Below are 20,954 nucleotides of genomic sequence, written 5' to 3'. Positions count from 1 at the left end.
ATAGATGCTAAAAGAATTGTAAGGAAAATGTGTATTTTCTTTAAGGGGATATCTTTTCTAGCCCTTTACTAACACTCATGCATCCACAAACAATTGATATGCAAATTTCAAATGATTTTTACATGTTCATTAAGCCTTTAGCTGCTACTATTGGTCGATACGGTGATATGAAATCATACTGTGGCTTGATCTAGCCTTAAGCACTAGGTTTTCACCGAGCTGAAACTTCTTAGGTACAAACTTTTCTAGGCTAAGCAATTAAAAAAGGGAATTAAGTTAATGCCAGGCAAAATGACCACCCTTCTTGGGTGGGGATAAAAGGGAGGTGGCTCTCTACACCTTAGAGATTCACATATCTTATCGATTCTTGCTGGTTCCCTTCCTGCTGGTAGATAAAGTTTGACAAGGACCACAATACATCCTGGTTTGCCTGGGATTATCTCTGTTAGATCTTCCATCCTAGAATAATTACTAACGACACCCTCTTTCATTCTTAAGGACATTTTGATATAAACTATAAATCACATAGTCACTGTAGATTTGATGAAACCGTGGGATTAAAATTGTGATTTTTCAAGGAGTTCGAGCTTTCTTTAGATTGACAGTACCTGGTCTTCTCTATACAAACCAACAGAATGCTCTATGGAAATGTTATACCAGTCAATTCTGAATCCAGATAATTATTTATTATCCCCAACCCCCTAACTGAAACAGTCAGATCAGAAAGCAGCTAACCTCTTCTCAGAGACGAGGATTATGGGACCACTCTCTACCTTGCCTCATGTGTGTTAACTTCATCTGAATGTAGTTGTCCGTCAGGAGTTGAAATCCCAATAAAAATGGTCAGCATTACTTGGGGGAGAAATGGGTAGGCATGGAGAACACAATGATGAGGAGTTGTCGCTTTCCTTTTGGCCACTAGAAGCTTTGTTCCAGAGTCAATGTCTTCTAAACAACACCATGCACCACACACAGAGGTAGAGCTTTACCTAACTCAATCCTTACAACCTGCTGTCTGAGGGGCTACTGTTATCATTTCTATTTTCAAGCTCAGTGTGGTAAAACTACTTGTTCAGAATACACAGCTAGTAAATGATAGAACCAGGACAGGAATCCAGGTTGTCTCATTCTCAAGTCTGAGCTCTTAACCACTATGATATACTGCTTCCCACTCTGCTATAGTGTTCTGACATTTGAGGCAGACATCTGGTTGCAATTTGATACATTATAAAGCTATTGCCTCATCAAGTATGCCTCACAGAGGGGGACAGGAGAAAGAGAGACTAAGCAGGGGGTTGCTTAGATTGCAGTTGCATGATGTACACATATTGCTATGAAATCAATGAATTGAATATATATTTCTATCCTGGTACTAAATTACCTTCAGGGATAGACTTAAAATATCCTGAGGAAGTTTATTCAGGGGGGTGGCCTTCATCTATAAACAAATATTAAGTGTGACACCAACAGGACTGACTAGTGGTTCCTCCACTCACTCCCTACCATCCCCCTGCAGACTGCTACATGTGCTGGTCTGCCAACTGTGATCTGGGCTTGACTCATGGAACTAAACAACATTTCTGATGAGACCAAGTCCCCAGATTGCCTCTAGAGGAAGCCACCCAAACCCAGCTGATATTGTGCCAATGCCTCTGTCTTCTTTCCTCTTGAGAACTCAGCTTTGGAAACATGGCACTTTCACTCTTAAGTAAGTGTAGACTGTTGAAAAGGAAGTGGAAATTGAATGTCACTGGATGTGGCTGGCTTGGGTGAGAATGGGGATGATTTAGGTTTTATCTGGTCTGTTAAAAGACAACTCCAATCCAACCTTTCCTGAGGACTTGGAAACAAATGTTCTCTTCTCACTCTCTACCCCAAACCAGGAGTAACAGCTATAAAACTGGAATCTGTTCTACAGAGAGGCCACGCCTATTACAGAAGTATTACACAGGATTCTCCTAGCGTGACATAAATCCAGGGCTTATGGTTCAGGCTTTCACCCCAGGGGTGGTTTCTAGGGCAAAGGAGACCCACGACATTAAAAGGCACCAAGAGTGAAATGATACTGGTTGCAGAGGGGGAGTGGAGTATTATAAAAGTCTCAGAAGGATTACATTAGAATTAGCAAAAAGCTGCAGAAAGCATGAGGGTTGAAAGACCCTGTGGGCCATTCATGTGATTGCAAATATGACCAAGAAAAGGGGAGGACAGTAACAGACAGACAGACAAAAGTGGAAAGTACCAAGCAAGGTGGACATTGGGTGTGCTTTCCTGAATCAAAACACCACCAAGAATCCGCTTTCCTCTCCCTGCCACCCGTAAAATAGATGGAAGACTCTGGACTAAATGCCATACTTCTAGTTTCCTGTGAAATTTCCTCTAGTTCCTTCTACAAGGGCATTTTCTTTGGCCAGTGCAGCACCTGATCAGCCAACAGTAGGTACGTTCCAAAGGTGGAATAGATAGCAGAAACCCAAGAAGATAAAAACCACTGACGTCAAAATTCTATACAAAGAACCTCCTTCGAAGCAGAGAAGCATCAGCTTTTAATGGCATTTGGTATTATTGTTCCCCTTCTCCAGCCTGTGTCAGTGGGTGGGTGGGTGTCCCCTCCTTCCCGTCTGCAAACACTGGCTAGTGCTGCTCCAGCTTGAAGCCTGCTACACCCTACTGGCCTGTTGTGTTGCTTGTCCACCCATTCCTAAAATGGGACGCCCATTTCTCTAAAGACCTGTATGATCCTCAATAAGACAGTGAAGACGAAAACTTCTCCAGCCTGGCTTTGATTCTTCAGACACAATTCCCCATACGTCTTCCACCTCACACTCACTGGAAAGTTCAGAATCAGTTGTGCCAGAACAGACGTTCAGTCTGTCCGAAGCACTTTTGCAGACATGTTTTCAATCTGCTCCCTGATGCAGACTGCCAGGATTAATAAATCCTCCAAGTGGTCCTCCTGGTCCACTTCTTTCTTTTCTCCTACTAAACCACTCATCCAACACCAGCAAAAGATGAGTTTTCATACTACCTTGATTTTCCCTGACAGAGGGCACAGCCTTCTTCCCTTCATTCTTAAACTCCACTAAATTGAATGATTGATGAAAAGAATTGGATTTTTCTCTGTCTTGGAATGCTTCCGTTTTCCCCCAACCTCCTCTCCCTGTCACCCCACCTCCTGTTCCCCTCTTTCTTTCATTTCTTCCCTTATTCTTCCTTCCATCAGCTCCATGTCTACCACCATCCAAGGATCTGTTCTCATCCCTGAGTTCAAAACAATCCGATTCTTTTAAAAAAAAAAAAAAAAACAAAAAACAAACAAAATAAAACTCTTCCAAGATCATCTTCACGATCTTGGAATGCTCCTCCCTGACTCCTGAGCTCAGAGTCTTGGTTTTGGATGCTGGAGAGGAGAGAATTCAGCAGCAGCGGCAGCAGCCGTCAGAAAGGCGTGGAGGAGGGTGCTGTTTTGGGTGTATTTGAGGGAACAGCATATGGGCTTTTGTCAAAAATGTTCAAAGCTCGCTAGTTTCCGAGCCGAGGATGGAAATGTGTGCTATCTCTGAACGCTGCTTGAGCTGGCTCAATTCTCCTTTTCTGGTACAACACCCCCCAAACATCTCAAATCCACCATTCCTTGGCCCACCTGCCCTTTGGACTCTGTGACACCAAGAAAAGTTTTTCAGTCAAGTCGTACCCCACCTGCACCGCCCACCCTCAGGTAGCAAAACCTCTTGAATAGGAGCTACGGGGGTCCAATGAGCGTTGCTTTCCCCAAAGAATTCCTGTCCCTTCTCACCATCTTCCACCTCACACAAGCACACAAGTAATGAGTTCCCATGTTTCAGCGGGAGCCGCCGAGTAGTGACGGGAAAAGACAGGCGCCCTGGCCCGGCTGCCTGCATCCACCCCTCCGGGCCCTGGGGCACAGGCCAGAAAGGAGGACCTTCAGGATCCCCCCTTCTAAGAAGGAGATCATTACCTTGGCAGCGGCTTGCGGGCCGTGATACTGGCGACAATGATGCTCTCGGGACGGGGGGTGGCCACCGCTTTGAAGGTTCCTCGCCAGAACTTCTCAAAAAGCTGCTTCTCGCCTTGCTGAACGCTCGCCATCGCCAACCCAAAGGGGCCGGGGCGCCCGGGGCGCTGTCCAAAGTGCTGAAACGTGGATTCCAAACGGGGGCGACACCCAGCTCCGGGTTCTGTCCGGGTGAAACCCAGAGAGGGGTGGGATGGGAGAGATCGGAGTTCAGGGCGGGGGATGGGACGCCCCAGCCCGGGCAGGCAGCAGAGAAAGGAGGCTGGTCCGCCGGGCTTTCTTCGCCCTTCTGGGTCGGCTCCAGGCTGCGCTCTGAGCTGGCTGAGCCTCTGCGTCCCAAGAAGGGAAGGGAGGGCCGGCTTTCTGGGCAGCACCAGGAGAGAAGAGGCGACGGGGTCGGATGTGTGTGCGTGCGCGTGTGAGCTCCGGCGCGCCCGGGTTTTGTCTCTCGCACAATGTGACGTTGGAAGAGGAGGCTGGTCGCGCGAGCTGCACTTTCCTCCCCCCTCTCCGTCTCTCCTCCTCCCCACCACCCCCCTCCTCCTCAGGCTCAGCCTCCTGCCGCCATCTGCATAACAAAAGCCCGCAGGTCTTGGGAGGAGAAAGGGCGGGGCGTGCGCCTGTCACCAGGGCCCCGCGGCGACCGAGTTGCAGCGCTGACCCCTCTGAGAAGCCATCCTGGCACCCCAATCTGCGCCAGGCAGGAGATCCTGCTTCCCAGGCCCGTCTCCTCTCCCACCATCGCTGGCCTTCCTCAGCCCTTTCTTGGGTGCCCCCTTGGGGCCAGGCCACCTTTCTTTCCAGCCCCTTCACAAGTCTTGTAGCTGATCTTCTGCGGGGGGGTGGGGGGGGGGCGTAAAAAAACTTAATCTATCCACCCCAGCCGGCCTCCCCCAGACCCTCACTTTTGGGAGAGACGGCCTAGGCCGGTACAGAGGGTCCCCTGCGCCGGGGGTTAGCGAGGTCTCCACCATCCAGAAAGTACCATTTGATCGACAATCCCTCACCAATTCGGCTTCTCGCCATCTGCCCAGCCGGGCCCCCGCCCGCCAAGGGGCGCAGCGTTACATCTGTGCATGCGGAGCTGTCAAGGGTATCTCTTTTGTGTCTCACAGCCGGCCTGCCCAGCGTCCCCGCCGCCAACGCCGTCCAAAGGAAAGAGTTCCCCTCCCACCCCACCCTACCCCCATCCACTCCTGGGGAATCCGCCTGCAGCCACTTTTCCTAATGCCGCTAGTCTCGGGAAAGGAGTACGTTTTGGAAAAGAAAGCGCTTAGTAGGAGGATTGGAGAGGAAAATCTCGAGGATTAGCAGGGAGATAGTTACTTTTCGGTCTCTCCTCCCCATCTTCTTACCGCCTCGCAGTTCAATCGTAATCCCAAGCAAGTGGAGGTTTAGAATCCCAAATCAACCCCAGACACAGAGGACCTGGTTAGAATGACTCTTGTTTTCCCCCAGGGTTTTCATTATTAAAAAAAGAGATCGTGGCGGGACCCCTCAGCCCTTGCCTTCCTGGAAGTCTTTTAATCTTAGCAGAGTTGCTGCTCCCCCATCTCCCACCTAACGCCCCCCCCTCCCCCCAACCCCGCTTCCACTTTCCAGGCTGTAAATTCCTGGAAGGAGGCCTCACTCAGTCTTAAAGGCCTCCAAGCACCTGGTGCGGAGTCCCAGTCACAGCGAGAATAAACTCCTGCTCTTTGCTAATGCAGATAACAATGGGGACCCAATGAGGGCGGGGTAGGGCGGGGGTGTCCGGAGAACAATGGGAACTCCAGAAATTCTCTGAAGAGGAACAGGAAGTAACTAGGAGGTGAAGAGGAAGAGGCCAACAGAGAGGATAAGATGGGGCAGGAGAAGAAAGAATCTTGGAGTAAATGAGTACCCGTCCCAAAGGGTATCTACGTTTGAAGCGTGTGTGTTCCACAGGCCTGCGTCCGCTTATTTGAGTGCCTGAGAGCGCTACTCGCTCTGCAGTGACCCCTTCTGGTCAACAACGAGAGGTGCATTTGCTGGCTTCTTATGTGGGTTGCCGGGGGAGAGGGCCAGAGGTGGGGTCAGGCCTGGGAAGGTTGAAGGTGAAGCAAAGTGGAGACTAGGCTAACCCCTTCCCTTCCTCTCCCTCTTACCTTGTGCCCCAAATCCCCCATTCCCTGATTGGGCTAGACCCCCATTTCCCAATCAGAAGTTGGTATCATTGTAAATGCAATCTAGAGCTGGCTTCTTAAGTAGCCTGGCATCTTTAAAACTAACCTTAGTCATGACATTTAGGGTATGAACTGAGTCACTTGCAGGAGAGAGGTAGGTGGGATCCTACTCCCACAAGATCAATCAACATCTTCCAGTTGTGTGCCTGCTCCTGATGCCTAAAATGTTGATAGAGCTCCCATGTGCAAGACATTGCCTTTTTAAAATCCCATAGTAGCCGGGTGAGGTGGGAGAGAAAGCTGATCTTATTCTGTTTATTTATCTTATTTCAATAGCTTTAAGGGTGCAAGTGTTTTTGGTTACATGGATGAATTGTGTAGTGATGAAGGATGGGCTTTTACATACCTGTCACCCGAATAGTACCTTACCCCGAGTAAAAAAAAATAGGTGGTGTAGATGCAGTGAAAAGGGAACACACTGTTGATGTGGATGTAAATTGGCACAACAACTATGGAAAACAGTGTGAAGATTTCTCCAAGAACTAAAAGTAGACCTGCTCATTCTTTTATAAAGACATGTGTATGTTCACTGCAGCACTATTCACAATAACAAGGACATGCAATCAACCTAAATGCCCATCAGTGATAGGCTGGATAAAGAAGTTGTGGTACATATATACCATGGAAGAGTATGCAGCCATAAAAATAATATCATGTCCTTTGCAGGGACATGGGTGAAACTGGAGGTCATTATCCTCAGCAAACTAACACAGGAACAGAAAACCTGATACTACATGTTCTCACTTATAAATGGGAGCTAAATGATGAGAACACACGGACACATAGGTGGAAACAACACACACTGGGGCCTTTTGGAGGGTGGAAGTTGGGAGGAGGGAGAGGATCAGGAGAAATAACTAATGGGTACTAGGCTAAATACCTGCATGATGAAATAATCTGTTCAACAAACCCCCATAACACAAGTCTACCTATGTAACAAACCTGCACTTGTACCCCTGCACTTAAAATAAAAGTTAAAAAACGTAGACCTGCTATTCGATCTTACTCTGTTTTAAAGATGAAGAAGTCGAGGATGACCAAGAGACTTCCCCAGGGTGATCCAGTAGGAAGCAAAGGAAATCTGTGAAAAATACAGTTTCTGTTTTTGCTTGGTGGGGTGGAGGACAGAGTGGGATACTATGCATATCAGGATGGACCTCCATTTAAAAATAAATCAGATAACAATGAGTAACATATTTAGAAGCACCTGGTATTAAGGCTCCTAAATTGGGAGTCTGCAGTAATCAGTTCAGGACTTGGAATCCAGAATGCCTGGCTTCAAATTCCAGCTCTGCCATTTCCTAGCTGTGTAACGTTGGAGGAGTGACTTCACTTGCCTATGTCACAGTTTCTTTTTTTTTTTTTTGAGACGGAGTCTCGCTCTGTCGCCCAGGCTGGAGTGCAGTGGCGCAATCTCGGCTCACTGCAAGCTCCGCCTCCCGGGTTCACGCCATTCTCCTGCCTCAGCCTCTCCAAGTAGCTGGGACTACAGGCGCCCGCCACCACACCCGGCTAATTTTTTTTTTTTTTTTTTTTTATTTTTAGTAGAGACGGGGTTTCACCGTGGTCTCGATCTCCTGACCTCGTGATCCGCCCGCCTCGGCCTCCCAAAGTGCTGGGATTACAAGGGTCAGCCACTGCGCCCGGCCACCTATGTCACAGTTTTTTATCAATACTATGAAGAATTTTTTTTTTTTTTTTGAGACAGAGTCTCACTCTGTCGCCCAGGCTGAAGTGCAGTGGCATGATCTCCGCTCACTGCAACCTCCGCCTCCTGGGTTCAAGCCATTCTCCTGTCTCTGCCTCCCTAGTAGCTGGGATTGCAGGCACCTGCCACGACGGCCCAGCTAATTTTTTTGTATTTTCAGTAGAGATGGGGTTTCATGAAGATTCTATAAAGATTATAAATAATATGTTTAGATGAACTAGCTGTGAGGACTGAAAGAATTAACACACATACAGGTTATAGAATGGTGTCTGAAACACAGTTTACTCAAAAATATCAATTACTCAAGTGGTTAAAAGCCCAGTCTGTGGATTTAGAGAGAACTAGGATATGAAGCCCAGCTCTGCCACTTTGTAGCTGTATGAGCTTCTGCTAATAACTAACCTCTGCCTTTGTTTCCCCATTTGCAAAAAAGGAGATATCACATGGTGGTTGGGAAGATTAAATGAAATATTACCTGTAAAGGACTTAACAAATTGTCCAGTTTATAGCAAGTGACCATTCAATGGTAGCTCTTCTTGCTGATGATCTTGGAATAATCACCTGTTAGTATGTTAAGTCAGGCCATATTCAGTTCAATAATCATTAACTGATGCCCAATCTTGCATTTGGCCAGGCACAGTCCTGGGCATGGAGGACTCAAAGACAAACCAGACATATTCCCCGCCCTGAAGCAGTTCACAGCCTAATTCACCTTCTGGGTCCCCACTGACTAACACTTGTCCCCTTTCCATCTTATCACAGTGACTTCTACTTTAGGTCTGGCTTCTCCAGTATAACGTGAACTTCAGTTCCTCCATCACCTTATTAAAATAGAACCATCTTGTGTCTCGTTCCTTCAGGGTATTGCTTTCTGTTTCCCCAGATGCAGGCCAGCCCACCCCATAAACAAGGACCTATTAATATGCTGGTTTATGAATATAAACTTATGGCACAATTATTCCTTACCCTCTGTGCTATACTGATGGTAGACATCACTGATCCTTCACAATACTCTTTCTCAGACCGACCCTCAGAATCCTTCCCAACACACAGTTTCTAGATAGCCACTGCTAATAGGTTGGTCTTGGCATTCCAGATAAAATCAATTTGCCATCCATGTCTAGAGAATGTTTCTTTACCTGATTGATATTGTTCTTTCATTTGAAAAAGGGGACAGCAGGGAGAAATGATTCTAAAATTTGCAAACCCAGGCACTGTAGAGCAGGAGCCAAGAAGATTCTTATGCATCCTTCTCCTTAGTGATCCAAAGATACGCACCTCCAGCTCAGAGAAATAGCTACCCCTTCTCCTGAGGCAGTTCAAATCCCACCTCACTAACATTACCATGTTACCTTGGGTAAATCTCTTAATCTTTCTGTGTCCACGATTTTTCTGAGTACAATGGAGCCAACCATTATCTACCAGCATCAGAGAACTCGACAGTCTGTACCCATTTCTAAAAGTCCAGGGAACAGTGAAAGATTCAAATAATTACTGAGATGATGGGAAATATGATAATGAGACCAATTCATCTGTCTTTAAGTCTTTAAACAAGATCATGCTAAAACATTCAAATTACAAGATTATTTATTTGGGGAGAAAAACATGATTGCACTACTCAAGGTTTATCAATCCTCACTTCTTGACTTCTTCGTTCCCAATTTGACTTCTTCCTTTAATCCTCACTTCTTGAAAGTTCTACCTTGTGTCTAACCTGAATCCCACCTCTGTTGTTTATTGTCCATTCCTCTTCTGGAACATACATGTGTACTACTTCAGATACTCCTGGACTAGCATGGATAAACCAGAAAGCCTCCTTCCAACTGCATAGATCCCAAAATTCTACAAGACAGATGGATTCATTGCCATCTCAGACAATAAAAATTGCTACACTTATCAGATATATGTTACTATGTTCTAGTCACAACATGTGCTTAAACCCTTGATAAACATTATCACACTTAATTCTCACAACAGCTCTATGATAAAGGAACCGTCATCATCTAAATTTTGCGGATTTGGAAACTGAGTCTCTGAGTGGGAGAATCACTTGCCCAGAGTTGCATAGCTAGCAAGTAGAGGAGTCTGCTTTCAAATCCAGATATATCTTAATCTAAAGTCTAGGCTATGCTGACCTCCAGCAACGGGATAAGAAAAGTGTAACATTAGGTGAGTGTAAAATGTATCCATCCTGTCTATATATTGTGTCCATGTCTAGAGCTGCCCATTAGTCTGCATATCTATTTATGCTACCAAGGATGTTATTTTCGGAGGCTCCACCTTCTTTCTGCACAACAGCAAAGAGTACTTGCCTGGTACTACCCTAATATGTGCAACTTGGTATTTTATAGGTAGTTGGCAGGAAAAGACATGAGTCTCCAAGGCTACCATATTGATTTTGTTGAAGAAAACCAAACTGAAGAATCTCAGTGGGAGGAGAAGGAGAGAGATGCTCAAAATCAAGACTGGAATAAAGGGACCATTCCTCCCCAGAGCAATTGTACCAGCCACCTAATCTGTCTTCCTGCTGCAAGAATTCACCTTCTGCTAACCTATCGTTTGTACTTATTCTCTCTAGGGACTTTTTTTTCCTTCAAACTGGGGGCCTGCTCATAACTTCCTTCCTTGAAAACCTTGCACTGACTCCCCCAAATTAGTAGGGTCAGTGCTAACCCCTCTGCATTACGGCTCTCATGATCTGGTGCTTGCCTTCTATCTGTCCTTGAACTTCACTCTCCAGTTATTTCACATTGCTCATCGTATCTCTATATACCCCGTTCTACTCCATAACTCTCCAAACCATGCAAAACAAACCCCTCTGACATCTCTGTCCTTTTGAAAATGTCCTATTCATTCTTTGATACTTCATAATCACATTATCTCAGAAGTCTTAACATATGCATTGCTAGCCTTCCATACCCATAATAAAATCTTCCTCTCTTGGACCTCCTTTGAGCCATGGGTATACTTTATAATTTATTTAGGGTTACTTGTCATAGTATTGACTGGGTGATCCTTGAAAGAACAGACTATGTCTATTTCTTATTTGAGTCACAAATGCCTAGTATAGAATTGGCACATAGTAAAAGTTCAATAAATGCTGGTGTAATGAGTAGATTCCATATACAGTACGAAACTATACGAATGTTCAAGTTACCCAGTCCCGCAGGTAATGAGGCATGATTTTATAGTCATATTACACATGACAATATAGTATTCACACTGTGCTTACTGGTATTGTATATATTCACTTAACTGTGAATTGATGAGAGAAAAACACTGTATTTTATGTATACTCTATGTAGTATGTACAACAGTAATAATATGCAATTATAACAATATATGTGTATATAGTTACACAGTACCCAGTGCCAGGCATTTTTCTAAGTACTTTACAAATATTAACTCATTGAATGCTCACCAAAACCCTATGGATTAGGCCCTGCTATTAACCACATTTTACAAGCTGAAACACAGAGAGTTTAAGTAACTTACCAGGGACACACAGTTAGCAAAAGGTGGAGCCAACATATGAATTCAGTTAGTCTGACTTGCAGAGCCCTTAATCATTCTTATGTACTGCCTCTAATATGATTTTTATATCCTGAAGTGACATTCATTCAATGTGCAAGTATGTATTGGGCACAGCGATCGGACAGGGACAAAAATGGGTCCTCCTCTCCTGAACTCTTCAGTCCAGTTGAGTTATGTTAAACATCATAAAAAAATAACCATGCCTCAAAGGAGAAAACAATGTAAAACTGGATAAGTGGAGAATTTTCTAAGTGTAAAGAGAATTTACTGAGTGTATAGAGGTAAAGTCTGTCCAAGACAGTTGCTTTTAAGTTTCAACTAAGAGTAAGAGGCATTTGCCAAGTGAAGAAGGGAGATAGCATTTCAGGAAAAGAGTTCAGTATGCACAAAGACCACACGTTGGGAAAGAGTTGGGTACACTTAAGAGACAGGCTGAAGTCCAGAGAACATAGTGATGAAAAAATGGAGGCAGAATGTTGGAATTAGTGAAAAAATTTGCTGCGTGCAGTGAAATTATACTCTCTGAGTCTCATTTTCCTTTTAAATGAGTCTCATTTTTCTTTCAAATGCAAAATGAGGGAATCACCATTACTACACCCAGTTTTAAAAGCCAATTATTTTATATCATTATTTCTCAAAGTGAGGAGGCTTGGAACCCTAGTGGTATCCCCCTGCCCCAAGCATGTTTTAGGTGATATCCAGGCAGATCAAGCACACCAAATAACATTGGAATACATGGTCATAATGTGAGAAAGTTATTTCTTTTTCAATTCTCTTTTCTAGCCATTGGGTTACCTCCAGAAGTAAGTCTACACACCTTGATTTTCTTGAAATGTCTCGAACCTGTCTTAGCATTTGCTTTTCAACAAGAAAGTGACTTCAGATTCAGAGGTTCGGACAATTACAATTTAATAACCTTGATTTGCTTTCACTGAATTTATTTTTATAGTTATTTCCCATCATTGGCATGTGATACTGGTTTTTCATTTCTAAAATGTCCTCTTTAGGTAAATTTGTTAAGTAATGAATAAATCAGTTTTAAAAAACTTTTTTATTATGAAAAATTTAAAACATACACAAAAATAGACTAGCTTAATGAGCCCCAATGTCCCCATTGTCTAATTTCAACACTGATCAATAAAGAGTCAATTGTTTCATTGGTACCCTCACCCACTTTCCACACTACTAAATTATTTTGAAGCAAATCTAGGACATTGCATTATTCCCAGTTGTAAATACAAGGTGCATCTCTAAAATACAGGAACTCCTTTTTAAAAGCATGACTGCAATATCATCACACAAAACAAAATTAACAATAATTTCTGAATATCATCAAGTATCCAGTCAATATCCCCCATTCCCAATTGCCTTTTAAGTGTTTGTTTGTTGTTCATTGGCTTGTGTGAACTGGAATTCAAATAAGGCCCATTCCTCATGGTTGGGTGATAGATCTCCTTAAATATCTTTTAATTTCTAGGTTCTCTGACATTGCCAACATGCACACAAACATTCTACCTCCGTCTTCTTTGTTTTTCGTAAGAAACTTGATTATTTGCCTATTAGAGTTTTCCAGAATCTGTATTTTGCTGATTTTGCAAGTCTGTGGCATTGATAACATGTTTCTCTGCATTCTTTATTTTTTGTTAAGTGGTGGTATGCTGAAGGCTTAATCAGATTTAGGTTCAAAAGAAAATCTACCAGGAGGTTAATAATGTATGGTTTTCTCTTTTCTTGTGATGCTAGCTGACACTGAAGATCACTGCTTAATTTATTAATTTATAATTTATATAATTTATAATTTAGTGGTTGCAAAATAGTGATATTCTAATCTATCATTTATCTTTCAGGTATTAGCTGGAATACTTCTATAAAGAAATATCCCTCATCAACTATTTGGTTAATTTAGAGCACCATTAGTATAGAAATGGCAGAATGATATTTGATTCTTTGCCTTTTATTTTCTAGCTTATAAAAATAATGGGTTGGGCTACTAGTATCCTTATAAGGTACTACTGAGTTGATTGGTTATTTGCTGTTGCCATTTTTTAATCCTTATAATGGACTCAGATTTGAATAAATTTTATGTGCTTCAATTAATTCCTATTATTATTCTTATTGAGGCTTTAATTGTTCCACCTTTAGCCAGGAGAGCCTATTCAATTGGTTCCTGAGTCCTTTGATATGACCTAGAAGGCTTTCAGTGGCTTTCTCACTTTCTGATATGTCAAGATGTTCCAAGCTCAACTTATAAATATCCTGACCCAGACCAGGAATCAGCCATTTCTCCAAAATGCAATGGTTCCTTTCAACAGGTGTCAGAGTTTCTCATCATTACTGGATTAGTTGGTCAGTGTTTCTAGGATTTTTTAGCATACAGACCTAGGAAATTTTATTTTAAGACCAAAAATGTATCATGAGTTTTAACTTGTATTTCTAGTTAAAATAAGGGCTACAGGTTTTTTTTTTAACCTCATAAATTGTACCTCTGTGTCTCTTTTCTGATATGCCCACAATCTACATTTAGTGACACTCACATAATTACTCATGCATTTATCCCATATCACGCACATGCGTGCATGCACGCACACACATGCACATTTTAGGACAACTATACTTATCCTACCTCCATAATATGATTACTAAATTCAGTTAAAGGTTTTTTTTTTTTTTTTGCCTCTCATTTGGATGTATAGTCAAAGGACTGTATATTAAAGTCAACTGGAATGGGATTGCATTGAGGTTTATTTGTTTACTTTTTATTTTTAAGGATTGCTTTTCAATATAACTTTATTTCTTTAAATGTAAAATATTTACATGGCTCTGAAGTGAAAACTACCAAGGAGGTATATTTAGACAAGCCTACACACACTTTCCTGTCCACCCTATTCCCTCCCTCTCCTCAGGTAATTTTAAACATTTTTTATGGTTTATCTTTTCACTTAAGAATATTCCTCATTCAGAATTGTTCCGTTTTTTAAAAGCACAAGTAGTACACAAGAGCATCAGTGAGAGATAGACACTATGGAAACCCTGAAGTATTCAAGCCATTAACATTTGTGTGCACCCTGTTACCTATCTGTGAGTAATTCTGGCATTTGACTCGACAGCCTTTTTGTGTAGAGGTGTGTAGCTTAGTTCCTTTACTTACGAACAACATGTATTTGACATATACACACTGCGAGCATCTCACCTGTTGTACGAAGCTGGTATAATATTTAAATATGGATGTGCAAACCTCTGTTCCTATAAACAGGAAGGTGGAAAAAAAACTTGCCTAAAAGAATCCAGTTTTGCATCTAAAAGCATCTCTCTATCTGTCATGGCTCGTCTTATTTGTGTGTGTGTGTGTGTGTGTGTGTGTCTATACTATATATATAGCCTCAAGTGCCTTCTGCCTTTAAAGATAGGATGCAACTTTTGAATGTGCTTGCTTTGTCTTGTCTGTTACTCTTTTCTACTGAAAGGAGTACAGAATTCTCTCCTGGAATGCTTTGAAGCAGAAGACAAAGGCAACTGACCTTTGGTTTGGGAGAAAAAAAAAAAAAAAGGACAAGGAAGAGAAAATCAAGGCTGTTCATATGCCCTTGTACACAGAAGATTTGGAGGTAGAACTGAAAACGAGTGTCTTCTGCATCCAGGGGCTTTGGGAGAAAGCTCTCTGCAGCAGCACCCTCCCTTTCACCCTGCCCCCTGATTGGATGTTGCAGAAGTAATTAGTGAACAAATCGATAGTCAGTGTTGTGATGTGACCACAACTGTTAATGCATCATTTTCCTCCTGGAAACTTAGTTTGCCTTACAGGCAAGCCAGATTCTATGTAAGCTCCTGATAACCCAAAAACCCAGAATAACTTCTGGAGCATTTAATCTTTCCTCTTTGGTATGAGCGCTTTATGTACATATTCACATTTAATTCTCAGTGACCCTTTGAAGCAGTCTCCGTAAGAAGTGAAGGGACTTGTCTGAGGTCAGACAGCCAGAACATCTAGAGTGGATTTCCCTTTTATTTTTCCATGGCGGGGGATGAGGGGGATGTATTCGTGATTATAATAAATGTGCCATAGAATTTTGTCTTTAGAAAGGTGATAAATGCTGTTTTTTAAAAATCTCTTTCAATTAGACATTATGAAGGAGTCCCTAGATCTATTATTCAGGAATATGAGCAAAAAGCCATAACTCCCAATCTGGTCTCCTTCAAGGAGGACTTTAGATGAGGTTGGGCAATGCATTGAAGGCTTGAAGGGCCAGCATTCTGGTCCTCATTGAACTTAGGCAACTCTTACTCCTAAGTCCGGGTCTCAGTTTTGCCATCTGTAAAATTACAGGGTTAGGCTCTCAGAGGTCTCAGACTGGCAGCCCAGAGTATGAATCTGGCTTACAGATGTGGTTTTGTTTGATGGCCACAATTTATTTAAGAAAAGAGAATGTGAGTGACTGTAGGTAAGGAAAATGTTCTCCTTTTGCCACAGACCCCACCACTCTTAATGGAATTTCATCCAGGCTTTTTCATGCATATACATTTCCCCTCTTGAACATTGCAACTCCTGGGCTTGAGGATCCTCTTAGGAATGACATTCTGTAGCTTCTTTGTATTTTTCTTTCGTGAGAATACTCATAACAATAATTTTAATAACAGCAGAAATTAGCATTTGTTGAATGATTCTTATGTGCCGTGCATTGGAACTAAGTATAAATGTCATCTCGTTCCCTTCTTATAGCAACACAATGAGGGAGCTGTTATTGGAATCCATCCTTTGTGTATGATGAAGCTGAGACTCAGCGAGATAAAATGTCTTGTCTAAGGTCACGCAGTGGTGGTAGATGGAAAAGCTGGAATTTAAATCTTGGTCTTTCTGAGCCCAAAGCCCATGCTCTTACCCAGGAGTAATATTCAAAGCACTTAGCAACTCATATGGGCCGGGCACAGTGGCTCATGCCTGTAATCCCAGCACATTGGGAGGCAGAGGCGGGCGGATCACTTGAGGTCAGGAGTCAAGACCAGCCCAACCAACATGGTGAAACCCTGTCTCTACTAAAAATACAAAAATTAGCTGGGCACAGTGGTGTGTGCCTATAATCCCAGCTACTCGGGAGGCTGAGGAAGAAGAATTGCTTAAACCCAGGAGGTGGAGGTTGCAGTGAGCTGAGATCACACCACTGCACTCCAGCCTGGGTGACAGAATGAGACTCTGTCTCAACAAAACGAAACAAAACAAAACAAATAAATGAACTCACATGGCATGGCTCTGACCCATCAGATGGATATTGGGTATAGGACAGCTGCGTGCCAGGGAAATGGTTGCAGTGGCCAAGTCAGTGAAGAGGGCGTGGGCACTGGAGTGAGATCATAGGAGAAGCTATTTCCCAAGTTAAATGGGAGTATTTCTATATTCATCATCCAGTGTGACTGAACTGAGCTCTCTGGCTAAGTGTCCAGCTCCTAACCACCCCACTTGCTTTTTGTCATGCTGAGTAGAAGGCACCTGTGGTGTCTTAAGGACCTACGTCCGACACAACATACCAGAATCTCTGGGACACAACTAAAGCAGTGTTAAGAGGGAAATTTATAGCACTAAATGCCCACAGGAGAAAGCAGGAAAGACCTAAAATTGCCACTCTAACATCACAATTAGAAGAACTAGACAAGCAAGAGCAAACAAATTCAAAAGCTAGCAGAAGATGAGAAATAATTAAGATTAGAGCAGGACTGAAGGAGATAGAGATGTGAAAAATCCTTCAAAAAATCGATGAATACAGGAGGTGGTGTTTTGAAAAGATGAAGAAAATAGATAGACTGCTAGCTAGACTAATAAAGAAGAAAAGAGAGAAGAATCCAGTAGACACAATAAAAAATGATAAAGGGAACATCACCACTGATCCCACAGAGATACAAACTGCCATCAGATAATACTATAAACACCTCCACGCAAATAAACTAGAAAATCTACAAGAGATGGATAAATTCCTGGACATGTACACCCTCCCAAGACTAAACCAGGAAGAAGTTGAATCCCAAAATAGACCAATAACAAGTTCTGAAATTGAGGCAGTAATTAATAGCCTACCAACCAAAACAAGCTCAGGACCAAACAGACTCACAGCTGAATTTTACCAGAGGTACAAAGAGGAGTTGCTACCATTCCTTTTGAAACTATTCTAAACAATATAAAAAGAGAGACTCCTCCCTAACTCATTTAATGAGGCCAGCATCATCTTGATACCAAAACCTGGCAGAAACACAACAAAAAAAGAAAATTTCAGGCCAATATCCCTGATGAACATCAAAGCAAAAATCCTTAATAAAATACTGGCAAACTGAATCCAGCAGCACATCAAAAAGCTTATCCACCACGATCAACTCAGCTTCATCCCTGGGATGCAAGGCTAGTTCAACATATACAAATCAATAAACATAATCCATCACATAAACAGAACCAATAACAAAAACCACATGATTATTTCAATAGATTCAGAAAAGGCCTTCGATAAACTTCAACACCCCTTCATGATAAAAACTCTCAATAAACTAGGTACTGACGGGACATATCTCAAAATAATAAGAGCTATTTATGACAGACCCATAGTTAATATCCTACTGAATGGGGAAAAGCTGAAAGCATTTCCTTTGAAAACTGGCACAGGACAAGGATGCCCTCTCCCACCACTCCTATTCAACATAGTATTTGAAGTTCTGGCCAGAGCAATCAGGCAAGAGAAAGAAATAAAGTGTATTCAAATAAGGGAGGAAGTCAAATTGTCTCTGTCTGCAGATGACATGATTATATATTTAGAAAATCCCATTGTCTCAGCCCCAAAACTCCTTAAGCTGATGAGCAACTTCAGCAAAGTCTCAGGATACAAAATCAATATGCAAAACTCACAAGCATTCCTACACACCAGTAATAGATAAACAGAGCCAAATCATGAGTGAACACCCATTCACAATTGCTACAAAGAGAATAAAATACCTAGGAATAAAACTTACAAGGACCTCTTCAAGGAGAACTACAAACCACTGCTCAATGAAATAAGAGAGGACACAAACAAATGGAAAAACATTCCATGCTCATGGATAGGAAGAATCAATATCATGAAAATGGCCATACTGCCCAAAGTAATTTAGATTCCATGCTATCCCCATCAAGCTGCCACTGACTTCCTTCACAGAATTAGAAAAAACTACTTTAAATTTCATATGGAACCAAAAAAAGAGCCCATATAGCCAAGACAATCCTAAGCAAAAAGAACAAAGCTGGAGGCATCATGCTACCTGACTTCAAACTATACTACAAGGCTACAGTAACCAAAAGAGCATGGTACTGGTACCAAAACAGATATATAGACCAATGGAACAGAACAGAGGCCTCAGAAATAACACCACACATCTACAACCATCTGATCTTTGACAAACCTGACAAAAACAAGAAATGGGGAAAGGATTTCCTATTTAATAAATAGTGATGGGAAAACTGGCTAGCCATATGCAGAAAACTGAAATTGGACCCTTTCCTTACACCTTATATAAAAATTAACTCAAGATGGATTAAAGACTTAAATGTAAGACCTAAAACCATAAAAACCCTAGAAGAAAACCTAGGCAATACCTTTCAGGACATAGGCATGGGCAAAGACTTCATGACTAAAACACCAAAAGCAATGGCAATATAAACCAAAATTGACAAATGGGATCTAATTAAACTAAAGAGCTTCTGCACATCAAAAGAAGCTCTAATCAGAGTGAACAGGCAACCTACAGAATGGGAGAAAACTTTTGCAATCCATCTATCTGACAAAGGGCTAATATCCAGAATCTGTAAGGAACTTAAACAAATGTACAAGAAAAAAAACCCCATTAAAAAGTGGGCAATGGATAGAAACAGACACTTCTCAGAAAAAGACATTTATGCAGCCAACAAACATATGAAAAAATGCTCATCATCATTGATCATTAGAGAAATGCAAATCAAAACCACAATGAGATACCATCTCACGCCAGTTAGAATGGTGATCATTAAAAAGTCAGGAAACGGCAGATGCTGGAGAGGATGTGGAGAAATAGGAACACTTTTACACTGTTGGTGGGAAAGTAAATTAGTTCAACCACTACGGAAGACAGTGTGATGATTCCTCAAGGATCTAGAACCAGAAATACCATTTGACCCAGCAATCCCATTACTGGGTATATACCCAAAGGATTATAAATCATGCTACTATAAAGACACATGCACACATATGTTTATTGCAGCACTATTCACAATAGCGAAGACTTGGAACAAACCCAAATGTCCATCAATGATAGATTGGATAAAGAAAATGTGACACATATGCACCATTGAATATTATGCAGCCATAAAAAAGGAAGAGTTCGTGTCCTTTGCAGGGACATAGATGAAGCTGGAAACCATCATTCTCAGCAAACTAACACAGGAACAGAAAACCAAACACTGCATGTTCTCACTCATAGTGGGAGTTGAACACTGAGAACACACATGGACACAGGGAGGGGAACATCACACACTGGGGCCTATTGGGGGGTAGGGGGCTAGGGGAGGGATAGCATTAGGAGAAATACTTAATGTAGATGACGGGTTGATGAGTGCAGCAAACCACCATGGCTACACGTATACCTATGTAACAAATCTGCATGTTCTGCACATGTATCCCAGAACTTAAAGTATAATTTAAAAAAAAAGAAACCTTAAAAAAAAAAAAAACCTATGTCTGAGAAACATGAAGAATGTGACAGTGACCAGAGAGCAGCAAGACCAGGTGATTTTGGGGCTGAATGGGGTCTCCTGGGAGATGAGGAGGTTGGGAAATTCAGAAATGATGGCTAGACTCCCTGCTTACAGAAACTTATAAATAAGAAAGGAAGATGGCATTGACCTGGAAAGATAGATCAGTGGGTTTCCACGTGAGTTGAATGAAGCCAGAGTTAATATTAAGTGGACCACTTAACATGGCTCTGGCCCCAAACCACGGAGAGAGTGTGGCTGACTGCTAAAAAAGTAACTCAAGTCACATGCCCTTTCTAATTATTGTAACACATTAACAAAATTTATTGGGCACAGACTAAGTGCCAGGCATTATACCAAGTATTGAGGTTTCAACAAAGTAGTAGGAAAATATCTCTGCCTCCAATCCAGGGTGTGGGTGGAGTAATCTGTGATATTAAGGGCTAAACTTAGAAGGCTGAGGAGATGCATGAAAAAAGAATTCTTCTCTGTGTTGGTGCAATCAGGGAAAATTAAGACCCAAAGTATTAGTGATCCAAGCCAAAGAAGCAGGGAAAGGGTAGAGGCACCTCAAGGAGAGAGCTCTCCATGTACAAAGACCCAGAGGTAAGACAGAACTCACTTTGCTTACAGTAATGCTGTGTTTCTTGAAGTGGAGTCGGGGCTGACAGCATCAGCGTCTCCTGGGAACTTGACAAAAATGCAAATTCCGAGGCGCTACCATAGCCTTATTGACTT

General features: G+C 42.3%; 1 protein-coding gene across 1 annotated transcript in view; it reads right to left on the bottom strand.

The window, feature by feature from the left end:
- Nucleotides 1-4,647, bottom strand: part of SRRM4 (serine/arginine repetitive matrix 4) — a 182,469-nt gene extending 177,822 nt beyond the window's left edge. The window contains exon 1 of the mRNA XM_003279964.4: nt 3,980-4,647. Within this exon, the coding sequence (XP_003280012.1) occupies nt 3,980-4,110 (131 nt within the window). The 5' untranslated portion in view covers nt 4,111-4,647. The remainder of the gene's footprint in view (nt 1-3,979) is intronic.
- Between the last annotated feature and the right edge of the window lie 16,307 nt (nt 4,648-20,954).

The sequence above is a fragment of the Nomascus leucogenys genome, chromosome 10, assembly GCF_006542625.1.
Source record: "Nomascus leucogenys isolate Asia chromosome 10, Asia_NLE_v1, whole genome shotgun sequence".
In the NCBI taxonomy this organism is placed as follows: Eukaryota; Metazoa; Chordata; class Mammalia; order Primates; family Hylobatidae; genus Nomascus; species Nomascus leucogenys.
Note: the sequence above shows the minus strand (reverse complement) of the source record. Positions and strands in the feature narration are given on the sequence as shown.